Source organism: Bicyclus anynana, unplaced genomic scaffold (assembly GCF_947172395.1).
Source record: "Bicyclus anynana unplaced genomic scaffold, ilBicAnyn1.1 scaffold_61, whole genome shotgun sequence".
Classification (NCBI taxonomy): domain Eukaryota; kingdom Metazoa; phylum Arthropoda; class Insecta; order Lepidoptera; family Nymphalidae; genus Bicyclus; species Bicyclus anynana.
In genome coordinates this window covers 39226-63504 of record NW_026441302.1, presented here as the reverse complement: position 1 = coordinate 63504, position 24279 = coordinate 39226, and the positions used below count along the sequence as shown (strand labels likewise).

Below are 24279 nucleotides of genomic sequence, written 5' to 3'. Positions count from 1 at the left end.
AGTCGCGGGCATCTGCTAGTTTATTATAAGTATAGATTTAATTTACGTTACTAGTGACGCCATCTATTGACGAGTTGTTTTATCGATTATTATTTAGACCAATGACTATAAATATACTGTTGATTTAAACACTCAGATTACAAAAAAACCCTTCGGTAGAAGGTATTTAAAAAATGTATATTTCTAGTAGGTATAGGTTCTGTTCAAACAGAAAAACTATGCCTTCGGTTAAGAGGTTAGGTTCGAATCCGGTCCGGGGCATGCAACTTTTCAATTAAGTATGTGCATTTTAAGAAATTAAATACCAAGTCTCTCAAACAGTGAAGGTAAAACATCGTGAGGAACCTGCATGCCTGAGAATTTTCTTAATTTTCTGCTTTTGTGAAGTCTGCCAATCCACATTAAGCCAGCGTGGAGGCCTACTAGTGTAATCCCTTTCAATCTGAGAGGAGATTCGTGCTCAACGGTGAACCGAATAAGGATTGTTGACAATGATGCGTTTGAGCACAGTTTTAGTCTTCGTCTTATTTTCTCTAGCTCATCAAATCAATTCTTAGAAGGAAAACCTCATACGTGGAATGAAAATTATCACTTGTAATTATTTAGCTTGATTATATTATTTGAATTAAAAGCCTGTGATATACCTCAGTCCTCATTTTATGAAGGCGGAAAAATTTGAGCTCCTACTCGTACCATAAGTATTATTCTGTATTGTCGTACCTATATTATAATTAAAAAACCATCAAAAAAGGACTATTAAAATCGCTATGAGTGTGAATAAAATAAATGTAAAATACGCCATAAAATGACGCCATAAACTGTCGTGGGTTGCCAGTTCATCGCGTTCTCCGAAAAGGGACACAAAGGGGTCTTATTTCCATATTATTTTAATGAAACCATGATATTACTCAATAAACTGTCCGAAAATACCTTTACTTTGCGAATCGTAATTTTGCGTACCGTTTTATAAAATGTACTTATATATGTATAAAATCTATTTTAAACTTTTAGAAATTTTCACCCTACAGAATTAAATAATGGTATAAAGTTTTCTTAAATTATATTCGTAAAAATTTATAGTACAGGTACTTGCACCGACTCGTAAATCTATGGGTAGTATATTGACCAACGATAAAATGTAAAATTAAAAAAAATACGGTAAAGATGTATAAAAGCTAAATGTATTGTTTCTATTATAAAGAGGTAAAGTTTGTGGTATTATATGGGGTAATCTCTCGATCTACAGAACCAATTTTGAATATTCTTTTATCACTAGAAAGCCACGTTATTTGTGAATGTCATAGGCTATTTGTTAACTCTGTATTCTCACGGGCACGGGAACTACGCGGGTGAAACCTCGGAGCGCCGGCTAGCATTTCATGTGCCAATAGATGGCTGCAAATTAAAAACACATCTTGCATTTACATAGACTTAACAAGCATTATTATAATAATAATGTAACTGGTATGAAACATTTTGGAAAGTTGCTTTTTTCTTTGAACGAGCGAAAATTGCTTTTTTATCTGTCAACAAAGTTTTATCTAAATTAATTTAGCCTCCGTTAATGACGCAGAAAGACCATTTATCATTTCCGTGGCTTGTTTATCGTCGTTCATTTAGATCTAAGATCTGTATCCAATATCATTTAAGGGTCTTGGTAAGAACGGTTCAAGGGACGTGACCTGAAAGGCTTGTATTATCATCAGTATAAGCCTATTTTATGACCAGACCTCTGTTCTCAAAAGATATGGAGCTAAGAACCACCACGCTACGATGCCAGTTTTAGATATGATGAGGATGATAATGAAGGAGCCAAATTTTACAATGAAATACCGACACCAATTAAAAATGTAAACTCACTCAATGTAATTAAAACTAAACAAGCAGATTACATAATAAGTTATCCACAGCAGTTTAAATAATTATCACTGAACGAATGCATTAAGTGAGTAATAGCAAAAAACATGATGGCGAAGTAATATAAGTTAATTAAGGTTAAAAATTATGTTCTCATGTTAGCGGTTAAGCATTTTATGAGAATAAATATCATCTTAAACCTTAATGATGATGATGATGCTCTCCAAAGCACGGGTGTAACTACAACATCCTAACTCCTGGCTGCTAGGTATAAGAACAATTTCAAATTACACTGGATCAACCACCAGTTACCACCATTAGACGTTAGGTTGTTAACACGCATATTAACATTTTATGATATAATCAAAATTATAGTGTATAATTTAAACAATAATTATTAGAAGAAACTGTATTTATTTACATGGATGTTTCAGTAAATCTTACAATGATTTTACTCTTTTTTGTAATTGCTTATCCGATTCAGGACCGGAATAAAGCTTCGTATCGCAAAAGAAGAGTGGTTTTACCACGTCACGGCACAGGCCAAATTATTTCTGTTCTACAAAAACCACGATAGTCTATATTCCTTCAACGTTTACACTTTAATGTTTTCGGCCAATTTCAGCAGGATACTTCTCAGAATGTTCGCAAGAAGAGGGTAGTTTTGTCCCAGCAGAGGGACGCGTAATTGCGGGACGCAAACCTAAGTGAAGAATGATACAATTATTACAGATTAAATACAAGTTCAAAAATACGAGTAAGCGGTTGCATGACTAAATTATCTCTTCAGAATTCTGTATAGGCTTGCGTTTTACCATGACCGCACCTGATAGTAAGTGTAGATATTAGATATATCTTAGAAAGGACACGCTTCCCTTTAGAGATGCCTATTCACTCGTGTACCCAAGTTTTTTTTTTTATTTGTTTACAAGTTAACCATTGACTACAATCTCACCTGAAGGTAAGTGATGATGCAGTCTAAGATGGAATCGAATCGTACCCAAGTTAGCCAAGCTATAAGAATCAGAAAAGGACTTGGGAAGGGTATTCCGAAAAGCGGTGCGTATTAGTAAAGAAGAAATTTTGTACGAGTCCACATTAAAACAATCTTATTCTTGCAGAGCCACTCCGAAATAAACCTTGTTTGTACATAGATGAAGATAAAGCCTACTTTGCGTCAACCTTATTATGAATACAATATGATGTTCTCTCTGGCGCAGTTCGTAGAGCTGTGGTTCTCAACTGAGAGGTCCGGTTCCCAACACAAATCACTATAGGATTTTCAAAATTAGCTCTGGTCTGTTCTGCTGGTGGCCACCCTAGGGACAGACACCTGCCAAGCTATTAAGCGTTCCGGTGCTGCATTAAAACCGTCAAAGATATGGGTAGAATTTGTACCTTTTCCAAGTAAACCAGCATCCATTTAAGACTGCATCTTCACATAACATAAGATGAGATCGCAAGGGCTAACTTGTAAAGAATAAAAAAAGGTATCATCATCATCATGTCAGCCGATGGACGTCCACTGCAGGACATAGGCCTTTTGAAGGGACTTCCAAACATCACGATACTGAGCCATCTGCATCCATCGAATACCTGCGACTCGCTTGATGTCGTCAGTCCACCTGGTGGGGAGTCGACCAACACTGCGCTTTGTAGTGCGGGGTCGCCGCGGTCGGTCGTTTTTTTTTTCGAGAAAAAAGGTATGGTCATAAATAAATATTTTATTCCTGGGTTACCACAGCGAGCACGACGACGAGGATGGGACACACGAGGTTGATGAGCAGCGCCAGCGCGGTCTTCACCAGCCACCACACGCCCACCACCACCAGCGCGCTGGCAAACATGACCTGGAACACAAACTAAATATTTGATACAAATAAAGATTCAAAACTATAACCAGACTATGTAAAAAGTACGATACGAGAAAATATTTCAGAAAAATGGTCATGGTAGAGCAGTGGTTTTAATTTTTGTTGCAAATGTGTTTTGGTTTTGATATTACAGACCGACAAAATTTCACATTTCTAATATTGGTATTTAATATGTATAGTACTATGTTAAACTGTTGCTACTAATCTAACCTAATATTATACCCGGTCACTGAAATACATCATGATCATTATGATATATATTTATCACAAATATATTTTTGCACGCACGACCTTGGATTTAGAAGGAGAGATATTTATGTAATTAATTTAAACTTGCTCACTCCCCGAAACAAGAGTTCCGCTTACACATTTTGAGGCGTTCCGCTTACAAATTTAATAAAAAAATACAACCGACTTCAAAACCTATATACGTGCCCACTAATTTGAACTTCATGAATGAATATGGAACTACATAAGGAGGACATCCTTTAAAACAAAAAAGAATTTTTCAAATCGGTTCAGGAGTCTTTGAGTAATCGATGTACATACATAAAAAAAGTGTGTGTCGGCTCCGACGCACGAATGTAGTTTACTCTTTCAAATCGTCTGTTTAAATAGTGTATGTTGTACAGCATACACTATATACGTCTCAATAACCACGCCCGAAAAGTGAAAGGTGCGCAATCGAGGTGCAGCAGTTGGCGGCAGCGCACGGTGATGTCTAAATAGTGTATGTTGTACAGCATACACTATATACGTCTCAATAACCACGCCCGAAAAGTGAAAGGTGCGCAATCGAGGTGCAGCAGTTGGCGGCAGCGCACGGTGATGTCTAAATAGTGTATGTTGTACAGCATACACTATATACGTCTCAATAACCACGCCCGAAAAGTGAAAGGTGCGCAATCGAGGTGCAGCAGTTGGCGGCAGCGCACGGTGATGTCTAAATAGTGTATGTTGTACAGCATACACTATATACGTCTCAATAACCACGCCCGAAAAGTGAAAGGTGCGCAATCGAGGTGCAGCAGTTGGCGGCAGCGCACGGTGATGTCTAAATAGTGCATGTTGTGCAGCATGCACTATGTACGTCTCAATACTACGCCTGAAAAGTGAAAGGTGCGCAACCGAGGTGCAGCAGGCGGCAGCGCACGGTGATGTCTAAATAGTGTATGTTGTGCAGCATGCACTATGTACGTCTCAATACTGACGCCTGAAAAGTGAAAGGTGCGCAATCGAGGTGCAGCAGTTGGCGGCAGCGCACGGTGATGTCTAAATAGTGTATGTTGTGCAGCATACACTATGTACGTCTCAATACGTACGCCTTAAAAGTGAAAGGTGCGCAACCGAGATGCAGCAGGTGGCAGCGCACGGTTATGTCTAAATAGTGTATGTTGTGCAGCATGCACTATGTACGTCTCAATACTGACGCCTGAAAAGTGAAAGGTGCGCAACCGAGGTGCAGCAGGCGGCAGCGCACGGTTATGTCTAAATAGTGTATGTTGTGCAGCATGCACTATGTACGTCTCAATACTGACGCCTGAAAAGTGAAAGGTGCGCAACCGAGGTGCAGCAGGCGGCAGCGCACGGTTATGTCTAAATAGTGTATGTTGTGCAGCATACACTATGTACGTCTCAATACTGACGCCTGAAAAGTGAAAGGTGCGCAACCGAGGTGCAGCAGGCGGCAGCGCACGGTTATGTCTAAATAGTGTATGTTGTGCAGCATACACTATGTACGTCTCAATACTGACGCCTGAAAAGTGAAAGGTGCGCAACCGAGGTGCAGCAGCCCGCGCACGGTGAAAGGTGCGCAGAATAGGTTGCGCACAAAAACGTAACGCTGTCATTCGTTCATCGAACTTTACTGCCCATATTTTATTCTTACCGGAGGCTATGTATGAAAAATCGGCAGAGCTGTGTCTCGCGATTGCCGCGTGTTGCTGCCGCGTTGCTATGCTTGGAGTCGTCCTAAGAAATTTTCAGCAAAGTTCCAAGCCCGGAGTTGGCACGTTGGTGGCCTTGGTATCACGCTCCCGTGCTGTGGTCCCGGTCGTTATCATTGACATCGTCAATCATCCTAAGCCTGCCAACCCGCCCATTGAAGCACCTTTGATCTTGAAATCTTTAACTAGCTGACACGAAAAAAGTAGTCTTGCTATAGACCACTTTTTACGCTGCATGTATAAATATAAAAAAATAAGAATAACAGTCATGCTTGACGCAACTATCAAACGATTGGTCCACCATAAATGCTATATATTTAAGTGACTATATCCATATGAAACAAAATTAACATCAGTTTTATCGAGTTTTTGGCTGTTTCTTAGGGTATATCCTAGTTCTCTTTATTTTTAAACTTCTTCTGTATTTGTGTGAACAAAATCAATAAAAAATCCGTTCTCGACTTTAAGGCTTACAGACTTATAGCTATTCAATTAAACTAGAAAATTATTAGCTCATTTATTTTACATTTATATTGAAAATTATATGTCAACAGTACCTACCGTGTGTCCTAGTAGAGTTTTCTGCCAGCGCATCTCCTCAGGCGTGTACATCTCCACGGCGATTCTGTCGATAGCGTGCGTGGCTAGCACCAACGATTTCAACAACTTTCTGTTGTTATTTACGCGTTTCCCTACAACATAATTTTCATCTTGAATGTAACATAAAATAGTTGTGATAAAAGTTTGCACACTCTAAAGTTGTTGTCTCTAGTGTTGTCGAAAGCATCTCTTGTTTTCTTATCATCTTATCATGAATTAGACAAAAACGAAGGAGTAGTAGATACCAGACATTCAATGCAAGCGAACTGAAAGAACTTAGGATTAGGTTGCTTCATATTTATTTATTTAGGCCAGCTGCTCTTTATTTTGCGATGCCCTGGCTTAGGTTACCAACAGATACGTTAATGTTGTATAATACACAATTGCCCTTCTTGCTAAGGTTCTTGGTGATTGTTATTTGATTATCGTTATTGTAGCGAATTATTTTAGTGAATCCCTGGAAATATGTCTCGAGGAATTTCATTATCATTCCGACTGAACATAAACATATTGTGATTTTCTAATTAATTCACAAGATAACATTATTAATTCATCAGTTCTTTTTAACAACCCCATTACGGGCCTAGGATCTATCCACTCAGTATGGAGCTTTAACATACCACGCCGCTGGCTTAAGGGTTTGGTCGTGGGAAGCAGAACTTAGAACTCATGCACGCTTTCAGCCTGAACGGTGCTATGAAGTTGCACTTTACAGGGAATGCAGGACGCAGAACGCAGAAAGAACGCATAACGAAGTACGCAGAACAAAGAACGCAGAAAAAAGAATGCAGAACAAAGAACGACTGAACACTTTGTCTTTAAGTAGAAGATCGTAATTAACTGACCTGATATCGGTGCACAGGGTACTGTAGAATTGGTGATCCATCCATAGCTTCCCAAACACCGCGCCAACATAAAATCGTTCTTTTTTGTAGTTTTAAATTTTTTCCATGATTGGTTTTATCATTGATTGGGAATAGATATATGCGTCGCTTGTTTGACAGCTTTGTTTGAATTTTATCTACAATTGATTGTTTTATTTTCGGTTGGTACAAAAATAGTTGTTATTGGAAAAAAGTTTGCATTGTGTAAAGCTATGTTTTTTTATAGTTTATGGTTTCTTTTTGGATCCACATAACAACTCTGGGAATGTAAACGTGAAATTGTTTGTATTTTTGAAAATCATTGCGTTGTTTTCTCTTTTGCTTGCTTTGGAGCTAGGTTGCTAAAAACATAAACACACACATGGTACCGTCCTGATATTTGTTTTGGTACCAATGATATTCGTATTAACTTGTCCGTTAAAATTACCCAAACAATGAAATAAATAAATAACAAATATGTAAGTACAGTATAATGTCGTTGATAATAAATAACTTAGATCCGTTAACAAATCTTCCTCTTGGGAAAACCCACCACGCTAACTAAATGATAAAAGCATGCAATAGGTGGCCTGTGGATAAAAGAGATAATTTGCATTATTTAGCAGATTGATTGATTGATGAAATTCCGTTTGTTTGTTTATTTGTTCTTGAAACAATATTCATATTATGTATCATCAATAATTTAATACGTATAAATAAAATTAATTTTAAAATATGTGGTTCAACATCACAACATTTTTTTTCTAATTTTTTGTCTACCTGTCTGTCTGTATCTTCAATCATCTTCAATCTCTGTAGGAAAAAACATGTTGGAATTGGATTGGGTTTATTAACCATTCCAGTTAGACGTAGTTTTTCTAGGCTTAAGACTATGCATAATATATTATTATAGACCTAAGCTAAGACTAAACATATTTTGTATTGGGTTTTTTGCCTTTTATTAAAAATTATTATTATTATTATTTACTTATACTTTTTTTGGCATAGGTGTTATAGGACGATTGAGGATGTCAACCCTTCAAACCTTCAAAATCCATTTATTCCAAACTCCATTATTGCTTCATTCTCTTGCCATTAGTAAAATTATCAGCCTAATTATGTATGGCGTTCCAGGCTCTATTAGTATTGGTTTTGTAATGAAACTCGTCTGCCGATTGGATGGTTTCAAAGTCTATAGCGGACATACCTGCATACCTCATTGGTCCAGTGATTAGCGAATGTGGTTTCGAATCACGGTGTCCTTGGTTCGATAACTGAAATACTGAGCTTTCCTTTTCTCCTAGAAAATCAGTTTAGCCCAGCAGGTAACGATGGACACCCCCATGCCTTGTAGAGCACGTTAAATCAATCTCAGTCATTATCTATTTTTTTAACCCTAAGTCCGCGAAACGGCATTAAAGCAGCATGGTGGGTAAGCTTCTAATCACTCTCTCTTATAAACAGAGACCTGATAATGGACGGACATTGACATCGTAGAAACATTTTCCGTCTAATGTCTGCTGCCAAATATTGCCGTGTTTTGAAGGGCTTGCCGATAAAACTATAAGAAAATCCTTGCTTAGTAGAACTACATCGATTTTAATCTAAATAGTAAGTGTCGGCCAAAAGAAAAGATTACTATATTATGTACTTACTTAAAACAAAGTACTTACTTGTTTATCCTATATACTTACTACTATACTTCTCATTATGACACCGACGTTTCATTTCAGTTTTGTTGTGTATTCATAAATCAGTCAGTTCAAAACTTACAACAAGTTATTACCTATATAGATAATACAACTACATACATATTATTATCGTCTATTATTTCCAAGAGGTTATGACTTTATGAATCACTAGCGGACGCCCGCGACTTCGTCCGCGTAAAAATTGATGTAAACTTCTCTACCTCTACCTTACCCTGCTCGTAAACCTACCTACCCTACCCTACCCTACCCTACCCCTACCTTACTCCTACCCTACCGCTAACGCTAACCCTTCCCTCCCCCCACCTTACCCTACCCTAACCCTACCCGTAACCTATCCATACCCTATCCTACCCTACCCCTAATCTACCCCTACCCTACCCCTACCTTACTCCTACCCTACCGCTAACCCTAACCCTTCCCTACCCCTACCTTATCCCTACCCTAACCCTACCCTACCCGTACCCTACCCCTACCCTAGCCTACCCTACCCTACCCCTATCCTACTCCTCCCCTACCCTATACGTTCCATATCCTTCCCCTACCTCTACCTTGCCCCTACCCTACACTACCCCTACCTTATCCGTACCCTACCCTACCCTACCCTACACTTTCCCTAAATTACCCCTACCCTACCGCTATCCTACCCCTTCCCTACCTCTATCCTATCCCTACCCTCAGCAAAATTGGTCCAGCCTTTTGTGCGTGGTGCAATGACCAAAAGACTATAATTTCCTAAGCGACTTTTATGCTAATACTATAAAGAGGTAAAGTTTGTGTGGTTGTCGGGGGTAATCTCTGGATCTACTGGACCGATTTGGAAAATTCTTTTACCAATAGAAAGCTACATTATTTGCGAGTGTCATAGGCTATGTTTGGTCCTCATATTCATACGGAAACGGGAACCACGTAATTGAAACCGCGGGGCGTCATATAGCGGCATTTCTGCGACTTTCAGAAATTTTGTATTATCTCCGAAACTATATAACTAATTAACATACTGTATAGGGCAAATCTTATCTCTATAATATCCTTGTGATTATTAAATAATTCATTTTGATAAGGATTTAAGTTTAGTTGTGTAAATAATGACGTAAACCTTAGTTTAAAATTTAAATAATTTATTAAAGTACTAAAGGTACTATATCTGCTAAAATATAAAAGATAGATATATGGTGTCGCGGACTTTTTTGTAGAACTTTTAAAGGTTCAAAAAGCCTCCATACATTTATTTTAGTTATACGCAATGGTTAAGGCAGCGCATGCGAATAAGTAAGTTTTTCGGTCCGACCTGTAAGAGAAAACCCGCGATAACTCAGTAGTTATATATGATAGAAATATAAAATATAACCTATAGCACTCCCCGATAACGTAGCATTCTACTGGTGAAAGAATTTTTAAAATCGGACCAGTAGTTCCGAAGATTACCGCATTTCAAAAAATTGTTACAAACTTACAAACTTACAAACTTACAAACTTTACCTCTTTATAATATTAGTATAGATTAGGTAATTTCTGCTGATGAGGTATTTCCAGAATTAAGTATATTTTAAACTAATTAATATTTGTTGCAATTTTAATTGCATATCTGTTAATCCTCTAACATTGGACAACAGAATAATATTTGTTACTTTTTGTCGCAGAAATGTAAATAAAATGGGCAAAACTGGGATTGAAAGTGTGTAGGAGAGTACTTTTTTGAGTTTTTGTTGATTGAATCATTACATAAACATAAATTCATCCGTAATAAAATCTGGGTGGGTACGGTATGTACAAGTTACCTTGGGTATACCTACTCATATTTTGAAAAATTAGCACTTTCATACAAAATTCCAAGCCTTTAGGCAAAATAAATTATAATTCATTTATTAGGTATATATTTTTTTAATAAGAGTTCTTTTAATTACAATTAATAATAATATTCACAATTGACAACTGTCATTGAAACTAAGAATTAGAATTGAATTGAATAGCCAATATTTTCTATCTAATAAAGTGACGGTTTTAAAAATCAACATATACGTAACGCCATCATGTTATTTTTAGAGGTATTAAAAAGTTAGGTTATCTTTAAAGGTAATCGTAAGTTTGAAATATTTTTTTTCGGATATTGATACCTCGATAGTGACGAAACTATTATTCAGAGTTGTTTACTTTTTATGTTTATTAAAATAAAAGCACACTAAGTGAAGATCTGTCACAGATTAACATTGTATTATTACAAAACATACATACATACAACCGAACATAAAACCTCTTCCTTTTTGGAAGTTTGTTAAAAAGTGGAATACTTTTTACATGTTAACATGTAACTGTTCAGTCTGTCACATTATCTCAACAAGGTATTTATGTTATAAGGCACTACGAACGTGTCTACCCTGGGCTCATCGTACACGTCTTGTCTCTGTTCAAAACGCACATTAATAGTTAAAATTTCGTTTTCCAGTATGTATATATATTCTAATATCATCTAATGCCTTTTCTGTCACATCGGCTTTTGAAATAGCCATTACTCGTATAACTCTATGTTTTATATTTATAATCACCGAGGATTCGTCGTAATTCTTGATGGAATATGTGCAAGAATATTCTTCCTTGCTATATATGTATTTCGATTGCTCTCTCGTTTTTGTCAACGTAACTCTTTAAAACTTTTTCAGCCTCTATAAGACTCTGAGCTAAATCATTAAACACCTTTTCCGTTTTTTGATGTCTTTGATTTACGTCACTAAGACTATCTGTGTTATTTAACCCATTAGAGGTCAAATGAAAAGTACAAATGATATTTTTAAATAATCTTTACTTTCCTATTAAAAAACAAAGAAAAAAGCATGAAATTAAAGAAAATACTGAAAAATATTAGTTTTCATGAAATTACAGGGGTGTACACAACTGAGTACAATGACCGCTTATGTATAAAAAATTTTTAAACACGGTTTTTCAACACAAAGTGTTTTGAGACACTTCTTGCATTACCAGCGCACTCTTGCAAGACAAAGGACACACTGCAGCGGTGTTTCAGTTTTGACGTGAAAGTGACCTATTCATAGTATAGTATCATTACTCGTTTATCGTTACTAGTATCACTACTCATTACATATAAACGCAAAGAATTAGCAACAGACAAATCCAAAATGTAAGTAAATAACACCCACCACCACTTTTTACCATGAACATCAATTCTGTATAAAGAGATAATAAGAGATAATAGGTCAAGTTCATCAACACCACCCATATTTTTGTTGAAAGTTTGAGATAAATGTGTTATCGCTACATCTGTTTTCTCTCGCTTTTTTGGACTGTTACATTGTACATATACTTTACATTACATTATCTTTGCATTATCTTTTATCATTAGATGTTGCTGCTAAGTTGTTGTCAACAAGATGAAGGTTTCTTTTTATATCCCGGAACTTATGTCTTGAAAGAGATTTGTCGATGAATTCTAAGCATCATCTGATCTAGAGACCAGTACATTGTTTCTGGGGGTAACTTGTGATATCCAAATATTATCAAAACTTGTGTCGATTGTTCTGATTTGCGTAAAGTTTGCTATATGATATGCATATCAACAATCTTTTCAAATATTTGTATAGGTTTAGGCCTCTTAGCTCTTCACGAATCGCATTGTGATGTTGAATGTATGAAGAGGCACATTTCCGCCAGATTGGCATTGGATCGGATTGGCGGGTAACATCTTGTCGTCTTATTTTTGACGCCAGTGGTTAATCATCACTATCTTCGTTACTGCCATCTTCGGGATTCGTAAATACCTCATAGTGTCAGGTTTATCATGCGGCATGAAACACCCTGCTATATCCTCTTCGGCACCTTCCTCTTCATCAATCAATGCACTTGGATCGGTTGGTATAATAGCAAAATCACTTTCATCGTCATCACTATCTCGTAAAACACCATCAACAGCTTTCTCAAGCCCTATGTAGCATACTCGAGGTAAATTGCTGTTTATTCATTTTAAGGAATATGTAAACTAAACCAGTTATTTTACTTACGTATGTTGTCATTGTACGCAAACGCGTACAGTACAATTTGTATGATCCTAGTTTCATTGTGGTTGCAAATAACTTATTGAATTCTAATTCAAATCTTACTTTGACATCTATTTTCTACAAATGTTATGAAAAAACAAACTTTTAATCGATGGTTATGAAAAAAAATATAATATCATTCACTTACGTGCACAATGTTTCCGTGATGAAACTTCAACTGACACTATTTATCAAAAAATGTCAGACTACCCGCATAATGTTTAACAAAACATTTAAACAGTTTTATAATAAAGTAAAATTACATGATTACCCTACTTAACTTTCAGAGTTCTACAATCTACACCTATGGATATGTCTGTACTCAGTTGCGTACAGTGACCTCAAATGGGTTAAGCGCGGTATAATAATAGTAGAAGTATCATTTAATATACTTTTTCATTTCTCATACTCAGAAAAAGATAAGAAGAAGAAGAAGTGTTGTTTTGATCTGAGTATTGGGTGGAAAATGCTGCTTCCACACACACACATTACACAGGGAGGGAATAACTCATACAAATTACTTCCCACCTAAGGGCCGGAATGAAATTTAAAAATAGAACTGCTGTCATTAGCCTACTAACATAACATAAAACTCTTCACAAAGAGTTTTATGTTTTTTTTTAATTTGTCTCCAACTAAATTCGGGGACAGGCAAAGATCGTTGACCATACAGCCTGTTCAGACGTCAATGAAGTTCTAGAGGAAAACTTTTATGTAGAAAGTAAAGTAATTATAAAAAAAATGCTACGGCCATGTGAGTTTCTAAACAGGCAGTGTAAATTTAGCGCAAACATCTTAATCGGAATAAGCCGCAACAATAACGTGTTGAGTTCCCTAAATAAAATTTGAAAAGTCGACATAAATTGGCGGGATGCTAATCAGTTATAAAACAGTGACGGAGTTAAAAAAAATAGATAATGATTAAAAAATATAATGACAATTAATTTTAAATATTATATAGTATTTAATATAAAAAAAAAATTAAGTTGAATTTTGTCTAAAGTTATATTTATTTCCGAACGGCTATTTGCCGTCTCATTTCTTCTCGCGCTTTCTCTCTTACTCTTTCCCCAAGACGGTGGAGTAGACAAGACGTTTTCAAGGTGCATAATGCAATCTGAAGGTTTATTTTAAAAACCATATAAATGTGAACCAGTAATTTTATCTTGCAATAAGCAATATAGGTATTCCACCAAAGAAAAGTGAATTTAAAGTAAAGTAAAGCAGTCGTCCAATTTGACGACTGCTTTACCGACGTTCCAAGAGCGGGTCAAATAAATAAATATATAATATAAACAATAAATAGACAATAATTATAATTTCCTCGTAATCGAATTGAAATTTCCTCATATTCGAAATGAAAAGTAGAGTGTTTAACACGGGTAAAAGAATCAATTCCTACTCGGACTATAGCCGCCCTCGCTACGCTCGTGCGTCTAAATACCTCGGGAATTGATTCTTTCCACCCTCGGTTAACAATCTACTATTAATGGTTTCCTTTGTTTCATTGTTGTCTTTGAAATCATATGTATCATCCAGATGTGGAACAAAATTATCATTTACATTAAATACGTTCTCAGTTGTTTCATTTCTCTTATAATTATAGTTAAAAATATCTGTGTCATCCAAATGTGGATCAACATTTGTATTGAATACATTCTTAGTATTTTCATTTTTTTGTTTGTTGTAGTTAAATATATATGTATCATCAAAATGTGGAACGAAGTCATCATTTGTATTAGATACATTCTTAGTGTTTTCAATTTTTTGTTTGTTGTAGTTAAATATATCTATATCATCATAATGTGGAACGAAGTCATTATTTGTATTAAATACATTTTTTTGTTTATTGTAGTGAAATATATCTGTATTATCAAAATGTGGAACAAACTCATCATTTGTATTAAATGCATTCTTAGCATTTTAATTTTTTTGTTTGTTGTAGTTAAATATAATATATATATATATATATTTTAAATTATGCCTTTAGAATACAAAATATTGATAAAACTTTATAAAATTAACTTTTTTCCTAGTCGTCATAATTAAAAAATCCAATACACTGCGTTCGTCACCGCGGCACAGTCGCAACGGTCTTCACCCCACGATCACCCCACGTACGAGGTGCGTAGGTATAGCTCGCGTTTCAACCTTTAGTATGAAGTCCAACTACTGGTTATACTGTGACAAAGTGATCAGTCAAAAGTCTCTTATTCCGTTGTTTCCTTCAAGATACAGAATTATAAAAAAAACATGTATAAGAAATGTTTAAAATAAAATTACGATCAGTATCACGTTAATACCAATTAGGTGAACCCAGACATATAATTTATGTAATGTGACTGAATACCTAGAATGTGAATAGAAGTAAATTTCAGAAATAGATATGCAATGTAATTTTGGGACCGATATTACATACATACGATTGGAGTTCATACTACAAAAAAGGTCATAAGATACTTCATATCGCGTAAATCAAAAAAGATGGGTTTGAAATAATGTTTTTGTGAAAAGTCGTTTTCAAGTTACATTTACAAAAAAATGTATAAGTATGTACTATCAGACAAATATTGAAACGATGACGTGATTTAAAAATTTTCGATTTCTTTTTTAATCTAAAATCTTCTTTAATAGGATTTTACCAAATTTGGCTGTAATTAAAATGGTAATTTTAATTGGTTTTCAAGAAACAATTACGCCTACACCCGTTGAACACAAACTTGAAAAATTAATGACTTTTCATGAAAACTCAATATATAGGGTTTATTCCTATTTTCACCCCCACTTTTACTATCGTAACATAAAGTCCTTTGACGTCCATTGTAGTGGTTGAATTAATTTAGTAGTTTCGGAGTGCTACTAGTGCTTAAAAAATGCTTGTTTTTAACTATCTAGTGTTTTTTTAATAGATTAACTTACAGTGAAAAAATGAGTAATCAAAATCATAATGAAACAAGCATTAGAGCTGATACAAACCGTTTGTTCAGTCCACCTCGGACCTATCCTATCCTATTCCTCCGGATCCTATCCTATCCCTACCCTCAGCAAAATTGGTCCAGCCTTTTGTGCGTGGTGCAATGACCAAAAGACTATAATTTCCCAAGCGACTTCTATGCTAATACTATAAAGAGGTAAAGTTTGTGTGGTTGTCGGGGGTAATCTCTGGATCTACTGGACCGATTTGGAAAATTGTTTTACCAATAGAAAGCTACGTTATTTGCGAGTGTCATAAGCTATGTTTGATCCCCATATTCACACGGGAACGGGAACTACGTAAATGAAAGCGCGGGACGTCATATAGCGAAATTTCTGCGTCTTTTAGAAATTTTGTATTATCTCCGAAACTATATATTTAAGTAATTAACATACTGTAAAGGACAAATCTTATCTCCATAATATTCTTGTGATTATTAAATAATTTATTTTGATAAGGATTTAAATTTAGTTGTGTAAATAATGACGTAAACCTTAATTTAAAATTTAAATAATTAATTAAAGTACTAAAGGTACTATATCTGCTAAAATATAAAAGATAGATATATGGTGTCGCGGACTTTTTTGTAGAACTTTTAAAGGTTCAAAAAGCCTCCATATATTTATTTCAGTTATACGCAATGGTTGAGACAGCGCATGCGAATAAGTAAGTTTTTCGGTCCGACCTGTAAGAGAAAACCCGCGATAACTCAGTAGTTATATATGATAGAAATATAAAATATAGCCTATAGCACTCACCGATAACGTAGCATTCTACTGGTGAAAGAATTTTTAAAATCGGACCAGTAGTTCCGAAGATTACCCCATTTCAAAAAATTATTACAAACTTACAAACTTTACCTCTTTATAATATTAGTATAAGTATAATTATAGCCAGTTTTAGCGGAGCGTAAGCTATAACTACTTCTCTTCTCTAGTACTTGAACAAATAAAGTAGGGAATTTCATTAAGCTATATAGTAATGTAATAGTTTTAACCGTTTATTAAGTTTAGGGTTTCACAAACTTTTGATTTCAGAATTGTTGTGTTAATTAAATTTAATTGTTTTGGATACTCGAGATATTGTAATGCTAACTAGTAACTGCTCAAGACTATGGAATTAACTTCTGCCATTTATAAAATTTAGTAAATTATGTTAAGTTTTCATTAATACAAATAGGTTACAAAAAATTACTAATGCTTTTAAGAGTAAGTAATTGCATACATTTTTATTAATAAACTATCACATGAAGCCACGCAAGCTTCTAGGGAAGTCTTATTATAGTGTTAATGATTACATAAATGACTAGCGGACGCCCGTGACTTCGTCCGCGAGACCTCGTGAAACTCGATGTAAACTTTCAACCCCTATTTCACCCCGTCCTGTTAATATTTTTACATCTATACTAATCTATACTAATATTATAAAGAGGTAAAGTTTGTAAGTTTGTCACATTTTTTAAATGGGGTAATCTTCGGAACTACTGGTTCGATTTTAAAAATTCTTTCACCAATAGAATGCTACATTATCGGGGAGTGCTATAGGCTATATTTTATATTGGTATCATATATATTAGCCGAGTTATCACAGCTTTTGTCATACAGGTCGGACTAAAATCCTCTTAAACAGACTTATTCGCATGCGCTGCCTTAACTATTGTGTAAAATTGAAATTAATGTATGGAGACTTTATGTATCTTTAAAAGTTCTATAAAAAAGTCCGCGACACCATATATCTATCTTCTATATATTAGCAGATATAGTACCTTTTGTGTTTTAAAAATTATTAATTTTATATACTTAGGTTTACGTCATTATTTATACAACTAAACTTTAATCCTTATTAAAATAAATTATTTAATAATCACAAGGATATTATGGAGATAAGATTTGCCCTTTACAGCATGTTAATTACTTAAATAGTTTCGGAGATAATACAAAATTTCTAAAAGACGCAGAAATTCCGCTATATGACGCCCGGCGCTTTCATTTACGTACTTCCCGTTCCCGTGTGAATATGGGGATCAAACATAGCCTATGACACTCGCAAATAACGTAGCTTTCTATTGGTAAAACAATTTTCCAAATCGGTCCAGTAGATCGAGAGATTACCTCCTACAACCACACGAACTTTACTTCTTTATATTATTAGCATAGAAGTCTCTATTTCTCTTGGTCATACCACCACTCTCGAAGGACTGGACCGATTTTGCTAAGGGTAGAAGTAAGATAGAGAAGTTACAGGGTAGGGTAGGATACGGGTAGGAAAGCGTAGGGGTAGTGTAGGGGTAGGGTAGGATTAGGGCCGGGTTTAGGGAAGTGGTAGGGTAGGGGTAGGATAGGCGTGAGATAGGGGTACGGGTGGGATAGGGGTAGGAAAGGGATAGGGCACGGGGAGGGTAGGGGTAGGATGGGGGTAGGGTGTAGGTAAAGTAGGGGTAGGGTAGGGTAGGTTTGGGGTAGGGTAGGGGTAGGGGTAGGGTAGGGTAGGGGTAGGGTAGATGTAGGGGTTGGGTAGGGTAGGGTTGGAGTAGTGGTAGGGTAGGGGTAGGGTAGGGTAGGGGTAGTAGTAAAGTTGACATCGAAATTTACGCGGACGAAGTCGCGGGCATCCGCTAGTGTTTTATATAAAATAGTCAATTCATAATTTTACAAAAAGATAACTTAAAACGTGAAGAATGTATACCCCTAGGATTTATGAAAAATCTTAAATAATATTATTTTTAGTATTATTCTAAAGTATTTTTTAACAGTAACAGTTTTATTGTAAATTATCAATATCTACCACTATCCCATTCTACTCCCTCGCTTCCATTCCTCCCATTTTTACTTACCTCCATTAAATTAAATCATGAATAACTTGACGTTTCAAAAGTTTTTGTAAACTAAGCCTAATTGAAATAATATTCAATTTGAATTTGAATTTTCACAGAAATAGAAACATAATCCTATTATTAAACAGATTCCTCTCAGGCAGCAAAATAACAAAAATCTAACTCCAAAATTGCCTCCCGATCTTGTACAAACAACTAAATTACAATCCTCTTCAATTTCCATATCGAGTGAGTCTGCCCTCTTGTTACTATCCCGAAACATAATAACTTTTTTTTTTAATAGGAGCTTACTAGAAGAGAATCCGAGAATTAAAATGGAATATAGGATTACAATATTCCCTTAAATGATCACTAGTACGGACGACCTACTAAATAGTATGTTCGTCAGTTCGTCTGTCACAGTCAATTTTCCCCAAATCTTACCGAATTATTTGAAATTTGGTGCACATATTATATTAATTCTTATGACACAAACTTACGAGGTTTTTTAATTATACGAATAAACTGTAAGTTTTGGCATCTGGTAGAGTGCTCGGCACTACCAATGAATAGATGATATCTGAATTTGGCGGTCACTTTTGGGGTGCAAGACGAAAAAAAAGGTGTTTGTTGCAGGTATATGCGTCGTGATTTTTGTTACATATCAATATGCTTGAGTTTAATAAGATAATCGCAAATGTATTTAACGTTATTTTTAAAATAAATAATTTCCTAATTATTTATGAATATAGACGGAAATTAAATATTCACCCCCTTACTCTCCAAAACTACTAATATAAAATATAAACATTATATAACTACTAATATAGAAACATAATTTTGAAAAAATATAAAGAGATGTTTTTTTTTAGAAACCGAAGTGCAAGATGGAAAATTTAAAAAAATTGCTAACTGCATCTTGTGGTTTAATAATATGAAATGAAACAATTTTTTAAGAGTACCTTAAATAATTATAATAATATTATTTTTGAAAAAACATTATTTCAGGAAATTTACCATTTATCCCCCTCCCCTTATCTCTGAAGTAAAATTTACTATATAATATGATAAAAAGATAGTTTTCTTCTCAGATTACGGGGAAATCTATAATAAATCTACGATCTTAATAAGATTACATTGTGTGTAACAACTCCAAATAGAACTGCTGAACTGTATAATTTATTTATTTTGTCACCTACCTACTCATAAACATATCAAAATATTTCCAATTTAAATTTCATTAAAATAAAGCAGTTGTTTATAGCTAACTACTACGAAATGGTAATAACAACGCATCTATTTATAATTAAATTGTAATTATGTGGCCAACTTATATAATTAGTAATTACATCAATGCAAAACAGTATTGGGCGAACTAAAATGTGTACAGTTACATTTTAGTTTGGCTTTGTTAATGATACAAACGGTTATTTAAACGGTTAAACAAATATACTACAGAAGATATTTGAAAGTATACTCTAAATCTGAAACATTGGAAGTTTAGTGTTAGGTTCGTAGATTTTTTTATTATTACCCGACTGCAAGAAGCGCGTATCTTGTACGTATGTAATATTGCTTATTACCTCATATCTTTCAAACCACTGACGTAATTAGGTTATCGTTAGATAAGATAGATAGAGATAGTTAGGTAAAAAAAATCCGAATATTACGATATGGGTATCAAATTCAAGGGCCCATCAAGAGGATTTCAAAATAGTGCATCATATCGCTATACAAAATACGTGAGGTGGATGACTATGTGCGAGCAGGTTAGGCTGTCAGGTTTTTTATTTTTTTAATTATTTACTTGTTTTCCTGGGAAATACTTTAACGCATCCCGGCCGGAGACTGCAAAGACAGAACTGTTCAGTCTAGCAGTGGCGAAGGTTGGAATTTTGACCAAGGTAAGCCATCCCAAAGAAAAGGAAATTCATACAGCTTGATACAAACTCTGGTTTCTTATAATATACTATTCACTTGTTAATGAATATGTACCTATTTGTATGTATGGATTTTGAAAAGGTAACCCGACGGGAATCGGCCTGTATGGACTCTTCGCCGCTGGTATGCAGTATTTATTATTTACATTAAAATTGAGACCGTTGTGCTTGGAAGTCCACGCAATAGGCCTATTTCCAGCAGTGGACGTCCATCGGCTGATAATGATGATGATAAATTATTACGAAGTCAACTGTCAAAGGTGGCCATAAGAACTCAATAGAGTAGTCAAGTATTATGGCAGGCGTACACGAATCCGTATCGTACGGACCTATCGCATCAAACGGACTTTAGTATTCTTTGCATAGAAAGTCATACAAGTACGTCCACTGATCTGCATCGTACGGTTCGCATCGAACGGATTTTATCTTCTGAAAAATTAAAAATCCGTTTGATGCCATGCGTCCGATACGTATGTGCGATGCGGATCTGTGGGCGCCAACTATTATGGTTTACAAGTGAAACTGTCACTGAAATGTCATTTGTCATTTTACTGACTGGAATTAATCCTCCGACTAGGTATAGTAAATTATTTTGTGGCACATGTCAGGTAGACAGCTTATTATAAACGCGAAATTTTATGGATGGATATAAATGGATATAAATCCATCCATATTCCATATGTTTTAAATATTAATAACTGTAACAATAAATATTTAAAAAAATTAAAAAAAAGGAGAAATAATTAAATGAGAGCAAAAAACTTTAACAAACGTTTATAAGTTGGTGGTATTCGGTTACCACTTGAAATTGTAAACACGCAACTTTCTATTTATTTCTAGAATCATACTCCCCTCTCATTCACCAGACTAGAAAATATAATCTCAATTCAGCGATATATCCCCCGGAATACGTTTTCATCTGCAATATATTTTAAAAGGCTATAAAAACACATGGGTTTGCGAATCTTTTTATAAAACTCCAGTGCGAAAACTATTTTAGTAATCGTATTTTATTCTTACGGTCGTGGCCATTTACTGTAGTAAAGAATAAAAATTATTTCTAAAATAAAAATACTGTATTTAAAATTTAGTTCTAATTTATTTATTTAAGATTTTTATTTCGAGATAATCATTTAGAAATTGCTTATCAATTTTTGTGAATTGATATTTTTTTATTTGACAGAATATTCAAAAACACAGTTTAAAAAATTGTAATATTTTATGCTATTTGTATTTAGTAACGAACATATTTCTGTCTATAATAAAATTAGAAAAAAATAAAGAATATAAATGTATCTTAAACTTTATGTAATATATTACAGTTAACCAACATCAACCTAAAGAGAAACAGTGTAAAGCATATTATGATGGCGATCAAACCAAAATACTTGGCAGCAAAAATAAGCGTGAGGATACTACTTACGTCCCTGGTGAAGCTCTTGCTCACGACGTTTACTACAATGGCCGAAAAACAACTTAAGTACTATTTATTTATTAGCAAAGATTTTATACTATTAGATATGTCACTAACGCGTTGAAACTGAGGCGAACGAAGATGGCTTAATTTCATTTAGTCGCATAGTAAACAACGAAAGTTATTTAAACAAATAATACCCTGAATATTCTCTACAATATCGAGTTGTGTGTTGAGGTAGGGTAAAATATATAGGTACCTACATATATATTTCATGTAAGTAAATACAAAATTGTGTACGTAACTTCGGATCACTTTTACCGGTGATTTTGTATTCAAATTCAAAATTCAAAATTCAAAATGTATATAATAATCGTTGACTACCAGGCAAATTACTTTATTGACAATAATTTGTGTGTGGGAGACCTAAGAACTTGGGAGTCCGAAATCAAAAAACAATGCCATGGCCACTCCGAGATGTAGATAAGCAAATCAATCATCACAAGATGAGCGAACGCGCGCTGTAAGAGACCATGCCGCAGATAGAGTAGGAGCTGGTGGCTAGATCCGTAAAGCAGTTTCACATTACGTGAAACATACAATAATAAAATATATTTTTGAATAAAACGCAGGTACCTATGTAATTGTAAACAATTGCTGTTCGTAAGTGTCATTAAAAGTATATGTGTATTATTATGGTTTCGTAGCCTACAAGGAACCCTTCTAATATCTCATAGTGTGGGGTATCGTTGTATTGTGTATAATCGTTCTATTTTTCGATTTAGGGATCCGTTTGTAAAATATTAAAGTTAAGAGTGTTAATTTTTGTTAGAGTCAAAGCTATTATAATACCTAGTCGTGCAACTAAAATAATTAGACAAGTAGGTACTCGTAAATCTTTTAACGAAAATTAGTGAAAATTGTTTTCTTTTCAAATCAATACCAGGATGCTAAAGAGGCCAAGAATAGATATACGCTCAACCTTTACCTTACGTAATTTTAAACGTAATTTAACTACTACGAACTAACTGCCATCAGTGCAATACACGGCCGGCACACTTCCCACGGCTCCATTATCACAACAATGCCGCGTCATAATATGAGAAACTATTTATGACATACGAAAAACCTCTGCTAATCGATCTGCGTCGCTTATTGATATATCTGAAGGAAAACTCATGTAGGGGAGACCGGGGCTGGATGTTACAGGGGTAGGTTGTTACAGTGGCAATTGCCGCGAAACAGAGAGCGCAATAGTGACGTTAGAAAGAGACAAATACTCTCGCCGCCGTCGGCTAGCGTGCTGCGAGAGCCAGAAACGCCAGCATTTTTGTGAGAGGAGCACGCGCATGCCTTCATTAAAATTGCAGGTTAGTAAAATTTTACACTTTTAGTAATATCGGTTTACAAGCTATGTTCGATAGTGTCAGAGGTACCCTTGTTGTGAATTATACTCCCTAATGCTTACGTTTTGCAATGAACCTGCGTTTTTACAGCTATATTTATTGATGTTTTCACTGCGTTACCTTAAATGGTCAGTTTTGGCGTTGGGGCTAAAAGTTACATTTGCTCGGGGCAGGTTGTGACATGCCACGTAGTTCTTGTTGCCAACTAACATAAGTTGTGTTATGCTTTTTTTATAGGATGAGGACGTATGTACGAAATACTGAGCAGGGAAAATATCTACAGACATTTCCGAACAAGCGGCAGCTAAAAGACTTTGGATTATCATTATTCATATCTGTTAAAACTGCTGATTTTTAAGGTTTACATGTGAATGAAAAACTCGCAAATCAGCAGTTTTAACAGATACGCCAGAGAAAAATGCTTTGGTACTGGAATAGAGTAAAAAAGAAAAAAAATCCATGAAAGGAAAGTCAGACAAAGGATGGAAATCTACAGGAAAGAAGATGGGACAGGAAAATCATCGTTTCATTTTAGATTATTATGTTTGATTTGTAATATAGACTGCTTTCTAGATGTATGTTATGTTATTTCAATTAAGATAAGAAACTAACTATGATGATTGTTCCTAATAAAAACTCATATAATACGTTTGTTATTTTATTGTAACAACTTGCCCCATGCAGTGTAACAACCAGCCCCAAGCACGGGGTTAAATGTTACACGGTTTTTTTTCCACAAATCACACATTTATGTCATTACTATTAGTCTACAATATAACTTTTATTTTAAATAATGATTCTGGATAGTTATTTTATCAAACAAGCCTATACTCGG

The 24279-nt window shown here is 34.9% G+C and overlaps 1 protein-coding gene across 2 annotated transcripts in view; it reads right to left on the bottom strand.

The window, feature by feature from the left end:
- Positions 1-2251: 2251 nt before the first annotated feature.
- Positions 2252-24279, bottom strand: part of LOC128199856 (uncharacterized) — a 56260-nt gene continuing 34232 nt past the window's right edge. Inside the window, exons 1-4 of one of the 2 annotated variants that reach the window (XM_052891033.1) lie at positions 7123-9051; positions 6239-6369; positions 3597-3707; positions 2252-2560 (exon numbers count right to left, since the gene is read on the bottom strand). In XM_052891033.1, the coding sequence (XP_052746993.1) occupies positions 2453-2560; positions 3597-3707; positions 6239-6369; positions 7123-7192 (420 nt within the window). In that variant the 5' untranslated portion in view covers positions 7193-9051 and the 3' untranslated portion in view covers positions 2252-2452. Of the gene's footprint in view, positions 2561-3596; positions 3708-6238; positions 6370-7122; positions 9052-24279 lie in introns of those variants that run through there. The other variant, XM_052891034.1, reaches the window with a different exon arrangement.